This window comes from Condylura cristata, unplaced genomic scaffold, assembly GCF_000260355.1.
Source record: "Condylura cristata isolate star-nosed mole 26May11 unplaced genomic scaffold, ConCri1.0 scaffold00042, whole genome shotgun sequence".
NCBI lineage: Eukaryota > Metazoa > Chordata > Mammalia > Eulipotyphla > Talpidae > Condylura > Condylura cristata.
The window spans coordinates 282321-298806 of NW_004567143.1; the positions used below are offsets into that span (position 1 = coordinate 282321).

A 16486-nucleotide genomic window follows, 5' to 3' on the forward strand; every position below is an offset into this window, starting at 1 on the left:
TAGTAAATGTTTCCTCCCGCAGAGAGTTGATGGTCAGGAAAACCTACAGCCTCACAGAGAGGGCTTCTGTCAGCCCTGGGCATTGTCCTGCCTACTGTATATAGATGGGTAGCGAAGAGCAACAGTCAGGCCATAGGGTGTGTTCCGAAGAAATTCCTGTACTGTTTTTTTTTTCATTTTTTTATTTCTGTACTATTATTGACACACTGTTGTTCCACATCCTTGCCAGTGTTTCAAGTTTCTCTCTACTGCTTATCAGTCTCTAGAGTTTCTGCTCCCAAGCAAAGCAAATAACCCTGAAAGCCACTGTTTGCTCAGCTGTACAAGGATGATGAGCACATTTCATGCAGTCACAGGCCTCTCTCTGTCCTTGTTTTTGGTCATGGTATAGAAAACTCTATTTTTGCTCTAATTATTAGAAACGTCTTTTTGAAGATAGTGAGATATTCCGTGAGTCTGATTTTTCTTTCAAAGTGAACTTTCCTAGCACAGCAGGTCTTTGCTTTATCTCGGGTCACTCCCAAGTTGTTTCACGTGACTTACTTTACCTCCAAACACTCGCTTAATATGTAAACAACTTCAAAGACATTGGGCACTTTGGCTTTCCCTTGTCCCAAGTGAAATACTATGTCTGTCTCTTAAAAACAAAGCCAAAGGAGAAACTGAATTTTCTTCCATTTTACTAAAACAAAACAAAAATGTAGTTTCCTTTCCTTGCCATGGTTATTAGGTCAATAGATCTTCACCATTTTAGAATAAAAGTCACTGTCTTCAAATGTTCCTAAAACCACAGAGATGCCCAATCAATGCTTTCGTTGAATTGTGTTCATGACGATGCGTCGATGAATACCAACGGGAAGACGGCTGAGTTTTACAAGCATCATAGTTCTGCTGCAGAACTGATGATCACTGGTTATCTGTTTTCCATATCTCCCAGTCAGATACTTTTCACTGCGGGAGAAATGTATTGAGTGCATACAAGAAAATACAACTGTCCTAAGGGAGAAATCAGGTTTACAAATTCACTCCTCTGATAAAATGTACCAATACTTATTGGGCCTTTTTGGGGGAATAAAAATAGCATTTAGGTAAAGGGTAAGTCGGGGGGAAAGGTCATCTGACTAAGTTAGCATTAATAATGATCAATGTCAAACTAAAGAGAAAAATAAAATTAAAATTAAAATAAGAAGACTGTTATAAGAAAAAAAAAAATTTCCAATCACTCAAGAGGAAAAACTGGTGGGAAGGGATCGAGAAATATTGAATTAATTAATAACAATTAATAGACTAAGAATAGGTTCATATGAAAAGGTGTTTATTGATGATTGTTGTTGCAGTGCAAATGAGTCAAGAACTAGAGAAATAAACAGGAAGCTTCTAGAAGGATGTATGAGAAATAATTACTGTAACTATCTGTTGATTATAAGATGAAGGAATGAAGTCATTTTTCAGCTTACCTGCTCCTTGAATTTATGTCAAAATAGTTGCCCTAAAAAGAATCAAAAGACATTCTGTAAATGAAAATTGCAACAACTGAAATGAAGAACCCAATGCACAGATTTAATAGCACTTTGGATGCAACTAAGGAAAGAATTAGCAAAACTGAAAACAGATAGAATTATAATTCAGAGTGCAAAATAGAGAAAAGAAAGATGGATTCTGCATAAAATACGAATGAATAGCTAAAAACTACCTGCCCTGATCTTGCTTTCACTTGGCCTAGGTCTCGCTCTCAAGGCCTATTTAGCTCCAACACTCCAGACCCCTAGAACTCCGTAAGAGAGAAGAGCAGCAATCTCAATGGTTCCAACTCTCCCACTTCACTCTCCATCTGACACAAGAATCTTGGCTTGTCCATGATTGTTCCACTTGGATGTCAGGTGGGCAATCCATGGGTCCCAGTCACCCTACCTCTAAGTCGAAGTTGAAGGGAAAGCAGCTCTCCCTGCCCTGATTAGTTAACCAAGCATATGACTTCTACCACTGGTCTCCCATTACCTCTTCCCATGTTGCTCTTGGGACACACAGACTCCTCAGGTGTGAGGTCGCACAAAGAGGGCTTTTGTAAGGGATGGCACTGGCTCACCCTTGCTTTCTCCACTCCCCAAGCACCCTTCCCTCCCCCCTCGTCCCTTCTTGCTTCCATTTTCCTGCCTGGGTGACCTCAATCCTGAGTGTTTCTCTGGTGTTAAGTCCCTGCTTCTCTGGCCATATCTTGATAGAACTTAATTTCAGCAAACTTGTCAACTTTTCAGATTGTTGCTTAGAATTCCTATCAACAATACCCTTTTATCCATGGTAGACAGCAACTCTGCCATTAGCTGTGGCAAGCGAATCCTCTTGTGAAGTGCCTCTGGTGATGGCCAGGGACCCAGCCTCTGCCCACTGCTCCTGTGCAGCACCCACCACCGTGAAGCCCAGCCCCTGGCTGAGATCACATAGTCATGTACCCCCTGCCTCTGTCCTGGGTCTCTCACTGCCTCTGATGGATGTTTCCTACAAACAACCGCTGCGCTCATTCAACCTCATTTGATTTGAGCATCAAAGCTGCAAACTCTCAGGATTTATGCGGTGGTCGCACTCCAATTTCTTCTCATGCCTGTCATTATGGAGGGTCACTGAGAGTGTCATTCATTAGCCAGCAAGTGCACTTGTAGTGCTCCGTTGGAGCCAGTACATCCTGGGTGTCGGGGATGGGATACCATGGTGAGCAAAACAAAGAGGCCAGGTAGCATCGAACTCTAAAGGCCCTTGACACATTTCTCCTCACTCACTTGGAAGCCTGAGTTAGCAGAAGTGATATGAGCCAATGACACGAAAGATAATCACTACATTCAGTAGTGGTTGGAAACAAGCATTGTAGCACTTGTTTATTACACTGTGTTCAAGGGAAACAACTGGAGTTCAAGAATAGGGAATAAAGATGAAATGCTAAAATTCATGACAACTGTTCCTGGGTCAGAAAAACTTCGTTTGCCTTGCTTAAAAGAAGCCTTTCAGAAAGAAAGAACCAAGTGTTAAGAAGAAGATTTCAGAGACATCTCACCTTCTCATTATTAGAATTACTTCACTAATGTGCTTTTAGAATTATCCAGTTTCCAGAGGGTAATAGTTATCATATTTGCCTAATTACTTTATAATTATATACATGAATAATTAACTATAATTATTTTATAGTTATATACATTCATAAAAGTTAATTTACTCCATATAATGGACCAGGTGAGAAAATAACAAGAATAATGAACAACCATATACCAGAGACATTTTGCAGGGGTGGAGTGGGGAATGGGATCAAAAACGGGGGTGGGGGTGGAGAGGGAAGTACATGGGATTATGGTGATGGCACATGGGTGACTTGGTGATGGTGATGGCACACGGGTGACTTGGTGATGGGAAACCGGTGGGGATTAAAATTGAGATGGGGGGGGGGGAAATGTACAAAATGATGTAAAACTAAACTATTATAAAAAAAAAAAAGTTCACTACAAAAAAAAAGAAAGTTAATTTACTCCAAATTGAGACCTCCTTTTATCATTGTGTGTCCTGTGCTTACATTTTAAAATCAGAAAAAAACTTCCCCAAGATAAAAGCGATTCTTTACTTCATCTCTTTTGGCTTTAAAATGCCAACATAGACTGAATGATGTGGAATACTGTTTTTAAACTAATACTGGTTAGCCTGCCTTTTAAAGGAATGAGACAACTTTTCCTTCAACTTATATTCCTAGTGTTTTGTTTATAATGAAAGATAAGTGTATGTATGTATATGTGGATGTGCAATTGTTAATATATATATATTTAAATATATATTTTTAAATTGGGGGGCAAGCCTGGTTTACAACTATGTATATATGATTCAGAGGCACAAGACCACGCCCTTCAATATATATTACCATACCACACACAGCACCAAGGAACCCATTGACCCCCACCACAGTTCATTGTGCCCCCCCCCAATAGCCTCAATTCTACAGGCAGATTTCTAAGGTTTGTTATGATTTGGTTTTAGTTGACGCTTTATTTTGTTTCTCTACACACTACATATAAGTGACATCAGTATTTATCTTTCTTCATCTGTACTTAATTTGTTTAGCATAATCCCATACAGCTCTATCCATACTGATTCAAATGGCAAGAGTTCAGCTTTTTTATGAATGAGTGGTATTTCACTGTGTATATATATTGCATCTTCTTAATCTACTCATCTGTCCATGGACAATTAAATTTTTCCCATACCGTAGCTATTGTAAATAGTGCTACAATGAACATAGGAGTGTATGTATCCCTTCAAATTAGTGTTTTTGCATTCTTCAGGTAGATACTTAGGAGTTGGATAGTTGGATAACATAGTAAAACTACAGTAAATATTTTGATAAATCTCCACACTGTTTTCCACAGGGGCTACATTCATGCCAACATGCAATAAAATTTCTTTTTTTCTACATCCTCACTGATACTAGTTGATTCTGGCCTTTTTGACATGAATCATTCACACAAGAGTGAGGTAATATCTCCTTGTGGTTTTGATTTACAATTTCCTAACTATAAGTGATTATGAGCATTTTTCCACTACCTGTTGGCCATCTGTATGTTTTCTTTGAAGAAGTGCCTAATATGCTCTTCTGCCCAATTTTTTTATTGGGTTATTTGTTTTCTTTTTCTTGGGTTATGTAAGTTCTTTGTAGATTTTGGATATCAGCTGTGTGTTGTGCAAATATTTTCTCCTATTCAGTAGGTGTCTTTGTTTTATTGACAGTTTCTTTCATTGTGCAGAAAACTTTTAGCTTGAAATAGTACCAACTGTTTATATTCACTTTGTTTCTTTTGCTGTTTGAGACAAATCTAGAAAGTCATCACTAAAGCCTATATCATAGAATGTTTTGCCTATACCTTTCTGTGTTTTATATGGTTTCAGATCATAGTTCAAGACTTAAATCCATTTTAATCCATTATTAACCCATTTTTAACCCATTATTTCTGTGCATGGTACAAGAGAATGGGGTAGTTTCATTTTTTGCATATGACTGTCTGCTTTTCCTAAGACCATTTAGTGACAATATTTTGCTTTCTACAATGTAAGCTATTTGCTCTCTCATTGTAGATTAACTCTCCATATAAATGTGGGTCTTATTTGTAGGCTTTCAGTACTATTCCATTGGTCTGTATGTCTGTTTTTGTTCCAGTACCACACTGTTTTGAATGCTATATCTCTGCAATATGGTTCAAAATCTGACAATGTTATGCCACCACTCTTCCCTTTTCTGTCAGGATTTCTTTGACTGTCTGATGTCTTTTGTGATTCCATATAAATTTCAGTAATATTTGCTCTATTTCTTTGAAGATTGCCATTGAAATCTTGATTGGGATTGCCTTGGATCTGCATATTGCTTTAGATAACATGACAACTTTGAACTCTGTATAAAATAGGAAGAAAAAAATCTTCCATTCTTTATAGGTGGAGTCTAGAGATTTGTTCACTCACTGTGGTGAAATGTTCCCTTAAAGATTCAAGGTTCCATGTGTTGTATTTTTCTATCTCCCCATTTTGTAGCTTCCTCAATGGTTATTTTCTCAAGTGTCTAAGGGTTCAGTACTTCATCTTTTCCAGAAGATGGTGCAGTATGTCAGGGAAAATTGATCTGCAGCTGCTGAGATAGAGGGTGGTGGAAACTCCTAGAGGGAGCCAGTCATTGGTGAAAGTGGTGTGCCACAGTGGCTCGTGTTTGTGGTGCTGAGAGCCTTCTTCTCTGGATTTCCAGACTCTGCAGTCTGGGGGATTGTGCCATCTTGCTTTACAGGATTAGCTCAAGTCTTAAAGGAGTGGGGGAGGTGGATCACTGTTTTGTACCCTGTCCTTTTCACTAGGAATCTGGTCCACATGGAACACCTCAGCTCCTCCACAAGTTATCTACTGTCGGCTAAGAGTACACTTCCACACTAATCAACTCTCCTTGCACAAAGCCTGCCGATCAAACATGAATACAACTGCCCAGCAGTTTCCCATTCTTGCTATATTTTCTGTGTATCTCGCCCACCCACTTTTTTTGCATAGAGTTGCATCAGTGTCCCTTATGGTGTAGTCAACACTGGTCTTTGATGTCCAAGAGATACTTTAGTTTTTCCCCAAGTTTTACCAGCCCCCCTCAGAAGACCTCCCTCTCTCCTCTGGACTATTTTCAGATTATTCTTCCAGCAGCAAAGCAGGGAACGTCCTCTGATGCCTCCTCCCTTCCATCTGATTGCTGCACATTTCTTTAAATCCAAGCAGTAGTATGGATTAAGGACAATGACAACGGAGTGCCCAAGGATTCTCAAAGACAATATTGAAACATCTTATCTAATGTGTAACTTTTAAAAATTTATCATTTCTCAAATAATTTGTTTTTCAAAGGCCTATCTTTTGAAAACTAATGTTTCTTGCATTATTCTTCCCTAAATGATGATGACATTATAAAAATCTCTCAGGGAAGGAAATGTTACAGACAAGTCAACCCTGTAGTTAGTCTTTGGCCTGCACAAAGTATCCACATGGGCCCTCCCTGGTGGTACAGCAGGTTAAAGCACAACACTAAGAAGCTAAAGACACTTCAGCATAAGTTCGATCCTGCCCAGGAGGTGATCCACATGGCGCAGCAAACCTCTCCTGACCTGCCTGCAGCTCCCCTCAGCAGTGTACTTCATCAGTTGGCCTGTTCTGCTCCCCACTCTGTCTCTAGTGAATCCTCTCACTGCCCCTGCACTTCTGGCCTATACCCCAGTTCTGTATGCATAAATAAATAAATCCTTTTAAAAAAAAGTATTCATAGGTCTGGGCAGTATAGTGGGAAAGCTGCCCAGTAATAAAGTGAGTTAGCTGAATGCAAGGTCTATTTGTGTGACTGTGGACAAGTTATTTAACCTCAGTTACATCATCTATAAAATGAGATAGTTAAGTATATTTTCCACAAGGCTGTTGTGAGGTCGACGATTTATTTATGTATCAATTACAGCTATAAATATAGATCTATAGCTATGTGTATAACACATAATAATAGTTACATCTATATTTTATCATTATTATTATTATTATTTAAGCAGTTCCCTGAGTTCAAAACCAAGTCAAACTAAATGAAGTGGTGACCCGATGAGCAAGCTTGAATAAATGGATCAGAAAGGACAGAGTTCTCGATAGCATGTTAATGATTTACAAAACAGAATCTACCTAAGTTCTTCCCTAGGTCCCATGACTGAACTAATACCAACATGTGAGTGGATTAGGAACCAAATCCCTCCATCATTTGCATGTCCAGATTTAGATTAGAGCTAAGAATTCTGAGTTAAACAAATGAAGTGAATTTGGAAATGATGCATCAACTGCTTCCTCCTGTGACACTACTAGTGGAAGTACTCAAGAATCTGCTCATCAAATGTTCTCCAGATACCAAGAGGAGAAGCAACTCAGGATGACTGAAACCTGCAATCCCCAGAGAATGGATTATCACCATTTCACACCATCTTGGTTTTAACAGTTATAGTAACTGAATGCATCATTGGTATCATTGCAAATGGGTTCATCATGGCTGCCCATGCAGCTGAATGGATTCAGAGTAAGGCAGTTTCCACAAGCAGCAGGAGCCTATTCTTCCTAAGTATATCCAGAATGGTTCTCCAAGGCTTCATGATGCTAGAAATTACTTTAATTCAACATCTCCACATTTTTATAATGGTGATGTTGCATACAGTATATTCAAAGTAAGTCTCATGTTCTTAAATTATTGTAGCCTCTAGTTTGTGCCTGGCTGAGTTTCTGCTACTTTGTGAAGATCACAAAGATTTCCCCATCCCTTTTTCCTGAAGCTGAAGGGGAGGATTTCTGGGTTGATGCCCTGGTTTCTGTGGCTATCAGTATTTATTTCCTTGGCTTACAGTGTGCTGTTCTCCAGTGACATTTACATTGTGCATTGTGACACTTCTTTTTCTAACCCCTTTTCCAGCTCCACTAAGAGAAAACACTTCACCGAGACCAATGTGGTCAGCCTGCTTCTTCTCTATAATCTGGGGATCTGTGTTCCTCTGACCATGTTCATCCTTGCAGCCACTCTGATGAGCATCTCTCTGAGGAGACATACCCTGCACATGGAGAGCAATGCCTGTGGCTCTAGGGATCCCAGTATGGATGCTCACTTGGGGACCATCAAAGCTACCAGCTACTCTCTAGTTCTCTGTATGTTCAATACAGTTGCTCTATTTCTTCATATGTCCAACATCTTTGGTGCCAACAGTTCCTGGAATATTTTGTGCAAAAGAATCATGGCTGCCTACCCTGCTGGCCACTCATTGCTACTGACTGTGGACAACCCTGGCCTGAGAAGAAGTTGGAGCCAGTTTCAGCACCAAGTACATTTTTATCTAAAAGAGTACTCTAACGCCAAAGCCCAAAAGTGCCAATGGACCTCTCCCAGTCATCTCTGCCTTTTCCTCACCTAAATCTTTCTCTTTCTTCTTTTCCTTCCCCAGCTTGACCTGATACTTTCACCTGTATAACACTTTCACTTGTATAACAAGTGATTTTCATTTCTCTTTTACTTCATGAACATAATCTTAATAATTTTGGGCGTATTATTTATGTGAGCTATTTGTACCCTTCCTTGTCCCGTGTAGAGCAGTGATTCTAGATACTGGCTACCCATTAAAATCACTAGGCAAGATTGTTAAAAATACCAATGTCTAAGTTCCACCATAGATCAATCATGTCAGAATTTCTGCTGCTGGAACTTAGACTACTTGTAGAATAATTCTGGCAATGCGGAAATGCAACCAGATACAGCCACCAAAATAGATGAAAGCTCTGAAGCTTGAGCTTCTGGCAACTGCTCTCTCTCTCTTTCCTCACATGCCTTTTAAGCTGATTCAGGTTATTCAGGAAGCTATCTGAGCAATAATTAGAAATACCTTTTATTCTCCATCTTCCAAAGACATAGCCTGAATAATCTGGAAACATGTAACAAAATTAACACTACATAAAACACTCTTCAACCTAAAAAATTTGCTGTTTAATAATTTTTCCAATATATAAATTATGGCCCTATATGTACATATGCAAAACAAACAAACTATATATATATTGTGTGTGTGTGTGTGTGTGTGTGTATATATATATATATATACATGTGTGTGTGCACGCGCACAGGAAGATTTTCTTTGAAGCATTATTAATTAATGAGAGAACTTTATATGCAAATTAAATATTATAAATCATTTCTTAAAGTGAAACAGATATGTGTGTCCTGAAATGAGCAATTTCTAATGTATTGTCAAATTCAAAAGTAAGGAGATATTCTATGATACCTTTCTTCTTTAAATTAATGCACATATGTTTCTGGTGTATAAAACTGTGTCCATAAAGTTTCGTGAAGGATGTGTCAAAAATGATTAACAGAGAATTTCTGAGTAGTAACCATTCGGTATCTGGGGATAAAGCATTTGCATTTCATCTTATTCCTTCCTGCATTATTTGAACAATTTAGAAAATGTATGCATTAATTTCAAAATTTTAAAAGGTTTATATTGATTTTTTTTCTACTACAAAGAGAATTAGTTAAGTAGAAAAGGTTTGAGGAAAAGGACTTAATTAGCCAACTGAGTCTCTCACTTTTTTATAAAAAATGCAAGCCCTCAAAATCATGAATTAAACATTTCACTCTCTTTTGTCACTACATCTAATTTTCCATTTTGTTTGCTCAAAGGCTGCCATGGAAATGTCATGGGCTTCCAACCCACTGACATTTCTATATTCTCTATTCCTCTATCAATTCTCTACACTTCCCTTCATGTTCAGTTTGAGTTACAGATTAATCACACTCACATGCTTAAGATTACTTTAAGTATTTACCAATGAAGTGACATTATGTCTGAGATTTGCTTTTAGATAATTCAGCAGAGGACAAGAGTGGAAAGTATCTGGTGAACCTCCAATGTCAACACTAAGAACTTGAGAGTAAAAATTTTTCAATTAATTTATTAAAAATTTAGCATATGAAAGCCATATTGAAATCCATATGCAAGAGGCATCTAAAAGTAGCACATTGAAAGCTGGATTCTTAACTAGTCTCTTAAAACACACTTTTCCTTTAATTTTCTCCAACTTATTAATATTAAATAGTACTGTAATGTTTTCCAAATCTGGGAACCAACTGTGGGTCTGTTTTTTCTCTCCCCTCTCCTCTACCATTCAACCAATCAGTTAATCATTCAGTCCTTTTATGTGATGTATATAACTAGAGGATTGTTCATTTGTTAACTAGACAAATATTGGCTGGACATCAACTACATGGCAGGCATTTTTCTAGGAGTCAAGTGTACAGTACTGAGCAAAATAAACAGGGCTTCGTTCATAATATATATGTGGGGTGGCACAGGATGAACAACTTGTTGTGTTTAATCAACTTAACCAGAAAAGAAAGATCTATGCAAGTAAGTAAGATTTAAAGAACAAATTATTTTAAAATTTGTAGTCCCAAGAATTTTGAATTTAGAAGAATAACTGCAAAATAAAACTAAGAAAATCAGAAGGTAAATACAATTCATTAAATGTGGATGGATATAGAAGGTGAAAACTCCTTAAGAGCAAAAGAGATAAAAGATCAGCAATAAAGTTAATAAAAAAATAAGTCTTCTACCCAAGACTACTTCAAATGTTCCAGAAGTAAATAGAGGATAGGTAAATAAGTAGAAAGTTAATGTCATTCGATGAATTAACATTTAGTATAACTTTGACACGAATGCCAACTTTTTCTGAACAAACTGATCATAAATATTATTTAGAAAAATAAATCAAACATATCTGGAAACAATCTGATAACAAAAAAAAAATGAATGTGGAAAGATTAACACCAAAAGAAAACAAACATGTTATAAAGCTACCATGTTGAAAATAGTGTGGTACTGGGCAATGAATAAGCAATGAAGCCTAACAGAAAATGAAGAAACATGAGAATTTAGTAGATAACAAAGTGATATTCTTGTTCCTCTTCTTTGCTCTGGAAGTAACTTTTTCAAAGCCCTTCACCCTCTTATTCTCTTCCTGACTTTGGGCTCCTCACCCTCACTCACATTTCATCATCACTGGGAATTCTCTCACTGAATATCTGAGTTATAACTCTCAACAATGTCCTAGATCTCATGTCTTGACATTTCTTTTATTACACCTTCCCTTATTTACTGGAACACATCTTCAAACCCCTGCCTCAAAGAAGTGACCATGAGAAGGTAATCTCTCTCTTTCTTTAATATTTGGAAATGTTTTTATTTTGTCCTCATTCCTGACTAGTAGTTTGGTTGAGCATATAATTCTAGGTCTAAATCACTACTCTTAAGTACTTATAAAATTTTTCACTATATTTTAGCATGATTTATTCATTCCTACTATTTGAAAGTCTAAAAACAACCTGTGCTTTTTTACTTTGAGGGGTTTTGTGTCTTCTTTTGCTACAAGTTTTTAGGAGCTTCTTTTTGCCCTTAGTAAATTATGAAGATGGTATTAGACTTGCCTGCAACAAAAAACTGACTACAGTGAACATGTGACACCTAAATTTTTTTCAACATAACATGATCTTAACACTGGAGACTCTGCCCCAGGAAGTGGTTAAGGGTGTGAGATCTCCCTAACTTCCTCTCTTACCATCCTCATCATGTTCGAAACTGTGGTTCATGATCACAGGATCCTAACACCCACAGATGCACCCCCTCTCTGCATGCCAGGGGGAGCTGTGGACATGGATGTCCCTGCTGAGAGATCCAGAGAAGAAATTGCTTTTCACCTGTAATTGCTCACACTTTCACACTAAACAAAATCAGAGTATAACAGTGAGGAAGAGGGGAGAGCAATTCTGGCTCTGGCAACCAATAGCAGCTTCACCTGGGAAAGCTGTATGAAGCCAACTGAGGACTAGCAATCAAAAGGCCATGTTTTCAGCAAGACCAAGAGGTTTTCTTCAATTTTTAAGTCCTTTCTTCCTCTCTATTTTCTCTAATCTCACTCTGAAATTACTCTCAGTCCTATTTTAGACCTCCTGGATTAAACATTTGTATCCCTGATCTCAGTTAACAATGCAGGAGCATTGATTCCTGCTCCAAGAAATCACTTTATCTTATTTTTAATAAAATTACATATTAACTGAAAATAATTTTAAATTATATTTTAATACCTAAAGCCTTTTTCTTCTTTAGTTTAATAATATCCTTATCTTATAGATGCACTACCGTTGCCTTCTCTGAGGGTACCATTTTAAGTATTTTAAGTGTTCTTTGACCTTTCCTTCTTTGGGTCATTTATGTTGAGTGTTTGTCTTAGTCTTTCTCTTTCTGGCCGTGGAGTTTGCTCCTATTTCTGATGAGCCTTGATTACTAATTCATGAAGAGGAAGGAAAATCTAGCTTACTAAGCAAATGCCACTTCTCAGTAGGTCATTCTCCTGAGTGGACAGACTGACTGGGAGCTAGCTCTGTTTTGTAAGAGGACAGTCCCAGGCATCAGAATTGGCTTCTCCTCACTGGCTTTCCAACCTGAGCCTGGAGATGGAAAATGTCATAAGAAAGAGTTTAATCCATGTGCAAACACTTACATGAGGAGACTTAGTTCTCCCTTGGAAACATGTTCAATTTCTCTGGAAAAGAATTGTCATTATGGGGTTGCCAATAGTTTGGAGATGCCATCACAGATGACTGAGCTTTAGTGATACCTTTGCTTATGCAAAGCCAGGAACCCTTTATCCCTGGAGCATCCATTTCAAAAGTCTAATCTTTGGTTCCCACAATATTTAAACACAGACAACCTCCTACTGACCAGCTCATCATTTGGGATGATAAAAATCCCCCAAGCGGACTTTCTTAAGGAAACTTTCGAACTGGACTATCATACCATTGCTCAAAGACTGTTTTTTGTTCAGTGTCACTGTTTTTCTCACTTGCTAGCTGACTGCTAATTCCATTCTGTGACTCCTAGGGAAAGTTTGTCACTCCTCAAATAGATTAAACCATGGTAGCTCATTCTCTTTCCTTACTGGTTTCTCAGAAAAGTTTCAGAAAACTTGAATTGACTAATGCTGATTAGTAGGCTGGACATGAGAGGTTGGCATCAGCAAGTTAAGTGATTGGACTCTTTTAAGTTAAGGTAACCATCCTGCGGGGCCTCTCAGCACACACTCCACGGGCTCCGAGCAAGTCCTTCACCATCATTGGGGTTTTTTCCCCAAAAGACAGACCTTAAGCCACCCCCTCCCCCACACCTAGCTGGGAAGTAGCTAGGAAGACACAGTGTGGTGACTTCCGGGGAAGACCAGGCGTGCATCAAGATTCTTTCCCACCAAACGAGAGGGTTCTGCCCAAGGAGCGCCACGAACACAAGCGGGGTGCTGGGGGCACCAGGGAATTGGGGAAGAGAGGAGCAGACTAAGTGGGAGAAGGTGAAAAGTGCCAGGCTGACCGTGGGGGTCACAGGGGAAAGGGGGTCACAACAGCACCCCTGCCGATGAGGAAGTCAGGGTAGCTTGTGCGCTGGCCTGTAGACCCGACCGAATCACCCCCTCCCCTCTGCTCTCATCCCCGCTCACCCCTCAGGCATGTAGACAGCTGGCAGGCTCAAAGCCAGGCAGAGAATGGTGAGAGGGGTGAGCACACACAAAACCAGTAAGTGGCCCAGAACTGTTCCCGCCCACCAGGAGGACAGGGTGGGGATGGGGGATGGTGTCAGTACTTCTAAAATATAAGTTGCTTGTTCACACACTTGCCTTGCAAATTTTTCAATTCACCCCTACTTGAGATGGGAGCGGACCTGGGATTGCCAGGTGGATACATCCACATAGCAACATCCGAAACCCTACAAGAGGATTTGAGCAAAGTCTCCTGGCAAGGCCCAAGCCCAGGAAGAGGTAAGACTGGGAGCTCAGCAGTGCTGCTGGTGTCAGAAACAGGGAGTGGACTTTGAGGCCACAGAGAGGGCCCTGGAAGGGCTGGGAACTCCCTCCCCTCCCAGGGGTCTCTGAGCAAAGACCCCCTACTTATTGCTCAAGCCACGGCCCTCCCCACACAAGCCCAGACCCTCCCCATACAAGCCCAGACCCTCCCCATACAAGCCCAGACCCTCCCCATACAAGCCCAGGGCTTACAAATCTGTGTCTGTCTCCCATCTCACTCCTGACCCCTCAGCCCTCTCTACCCACCGAGTCGCTCCCCTTATCTGCATTTTGGTCCAAGATTTTTGCTAAGCCAGTGGCTATGTGTAACGATCTTCTGCCTTGCCAGTGAAAGTTCTTCAGTTCTGAGAACTTATCGATTGGCATTTGTAGCTGAGATTAAAAATAACCCCAGCAGACGGCCGGTAAAATGCAGCTTTCTGAGACCTGCAGACCTTGAGAAAGCAAAATGATCCTGGTGCCGCTGGCACTGACACTGCATTTGCATCGCTGTCCAGGCCCTGGGCTGCAAATCAGTCCATGGCTCATTCAAACCGTGACCCTGGAACAGGCTGAAGCGTGGTGGAGGTGGACTTGGAAGGAGGAATGGAAAGGACACAGTTCTGGAAACGAGGACTGCAGAGTCCAGGGCACCATCAAAGCAAAGGGCAGGCGGCAGGGTCCCCAACTGGCTGACCCTCAGGTGACCTTAAATTTAGTGGCGCACCCCTTTCCCTTTCTCTTAGTAGGTTTCCCCCACCCAAAGATACATTCCACTGACAAGTAACTGCATCTGTTTAAATAACGTCATCACCGCCGCCACACTTTCAGGCCTGGAACAGGACAGAAGTGACTTCACAGGACACACCCACTTCCAGCAGGCCCTGACTAATGCCACTTGTTCAAGGTGGCTTTTGTTTGGTTACAACAGGATGAGAAGAAAGAAACCCCTGGCCATGCCCCACAAGATCTCAGCACCCCAGGACCCGGTCTCAGGATCTCTGGTTTCACTTAAAGTTGCAGTTCCGGGCCCTGGGTGAGCGCTTCCCACGGTGATGGTAAGAGCCTGCTGTGGGAGCAGAGCAAGTCCAGCTTCTTGCCTAGGAAGCAGGTTTTCCCGAAATCACTTCTATCTGCCCATCTGAACGAGGCAGTTCTGGCCCTGCAAGCCCTTATCTGGCTCCCTAAACACCGCATCATATTATAGGACTCAGCAATTTAAAGATTAACCAGACTCTAACCTCAGGGATCCTCACTACTGACAGCTGAGGTGCCACCACCCCCAAAGAAGCCCCCCGGGGGCCCCTTGGCAGGAGAAGGGAACACGGGGAGCCTCAGGAACGCGGGCAGCCCGCTGACCGGAGCTGGCCACAAGGCCCGCTGGAAACTAGATGGAAGGCGGGGAGGTCCTGGGAATCCCACACCCTATTCATGGCCCATTTCATCGCTCCCCCTCCCCTAGAATTCTCATTTTTGCTGGACAAAACATTCTCTCAAGATGTATGTGGAGGAGGAGAAAGGCACACACCTTTATTTCCTCATTTCTCCAACTCTCCAGTCAACTTCGACACCCCCAGTAGAGCAGGTGTGGGCTCCCCTGTAGGCCCACCCAGGGTGTGACTCCCCTCTTGAGAAAGGCAGTGGCTTACTGCTGTCTGGGCCTGGGTGTCACGGCCTGGGGGTGGAATATGGACAGCACAGGGGGGAAGAAGCGGCAATAGAATTTACAACTCCCATGAACACGCCCAAGTTCCAGCCACCTGCGAACAGACAAACCTGAAAGTCACAGGTGTGCAGAATGCAGCTAGGACAGGGGAGCAACAGCCATCTCTTCTGGGGATCCCAGAATGGAGACGGACCCCCCAAGACAAAACAACTGCAGAGCACAAAACTAATAATATGAACCAGTTGGCAGAAGATGGTGCGTGGGGACTGGGGGATTTTACTGTGTTGCTGCAGCAGAAAAGGCAGCTGGCCACTCTTGAGGAGAATCTGGGTCAGCAGCTGGGCCCTTCTGTGGCAATCTTACCCTCCTCACCGAATGAGGACGCTTCATGCCCCTCCACAAACCCTGAAGGCCTAGCACCAAAGGACCCGCCAGGCCCTCTGGGCCACACCCCGAGCCTGAGAGTCCCCTGGCAGAGCTGAGCCCATTATAATCTCCATGCAGGGTGCCCAGCCTGGAAAAAGAAGGTGCTCTACTGCTCCCTCCCACCTGCTCCCCTCCCTCCTTCCTTCCGTCTCTCTCCCTCCCGCTCGCCCTCCCTCCCACTTTCCTTCCTTCAACAAATTACTTACTGAAAACCCAAAATGTGGCCAGGCACAACCTCCATCATGTAGAAAAGAAGACTTTAAAATGTAAAAGCAATGTAAAGGTGAAAGGTACCTGGCCCCAGGCGGACAGCTGTAGGTTCACGGAGAGACAGAGTCCCACCTCAGGTGGATGCTTCTGCCCATCTACCTGCAGAAAAAGGAAAACAAATCATTTTTTCAATTTTTTGCCAGGCACTTCTGGGTCTGATTTGGGCTGAAGACACCATTGCCCCCCCCCCCC

The 16486-nt window shown here is 41.3% G+C and overlaps 2 protein-coding genes across 2 annotated transcripts in view; one reads left to right on the forward strand and one right to left on the reverse strand.

Moving 5' to 3' along the window:
- The window catches only part of KEL (Kell blood group, metallo-endopeptidase), a 119091-nt gene extending 102816 nt beyond the window's left edge, over positions 1-16275 (reverse strand). The window contains exon 1 of the mRNA XM_012733905.1: positions 16231-16275. The gene's annotated coding sequence lies outside the window, so the exon portion shown is untranslated. The remainder of the gene's footprint in view (positions 1-16230) is intronic.
- LOC101624443 (taste receptor type 2 member 39-like) overlaps positions 7578-16486 on the forward strand; it is a 16121-nt gene continuing 7212 nt past the window's right edge. Inside the window, 4 exon segments of the mRNA XM_012733837.1 lie at positions 7578-7588; positions 7724-7764; positions 7767-7819; positions 7821-8422. Coding sequence (XP_012589291.1) covers positions 7578-7588; positions 7724-7764; positions 7767-7819; positions 7821-8422 — 707 coding nt within the window.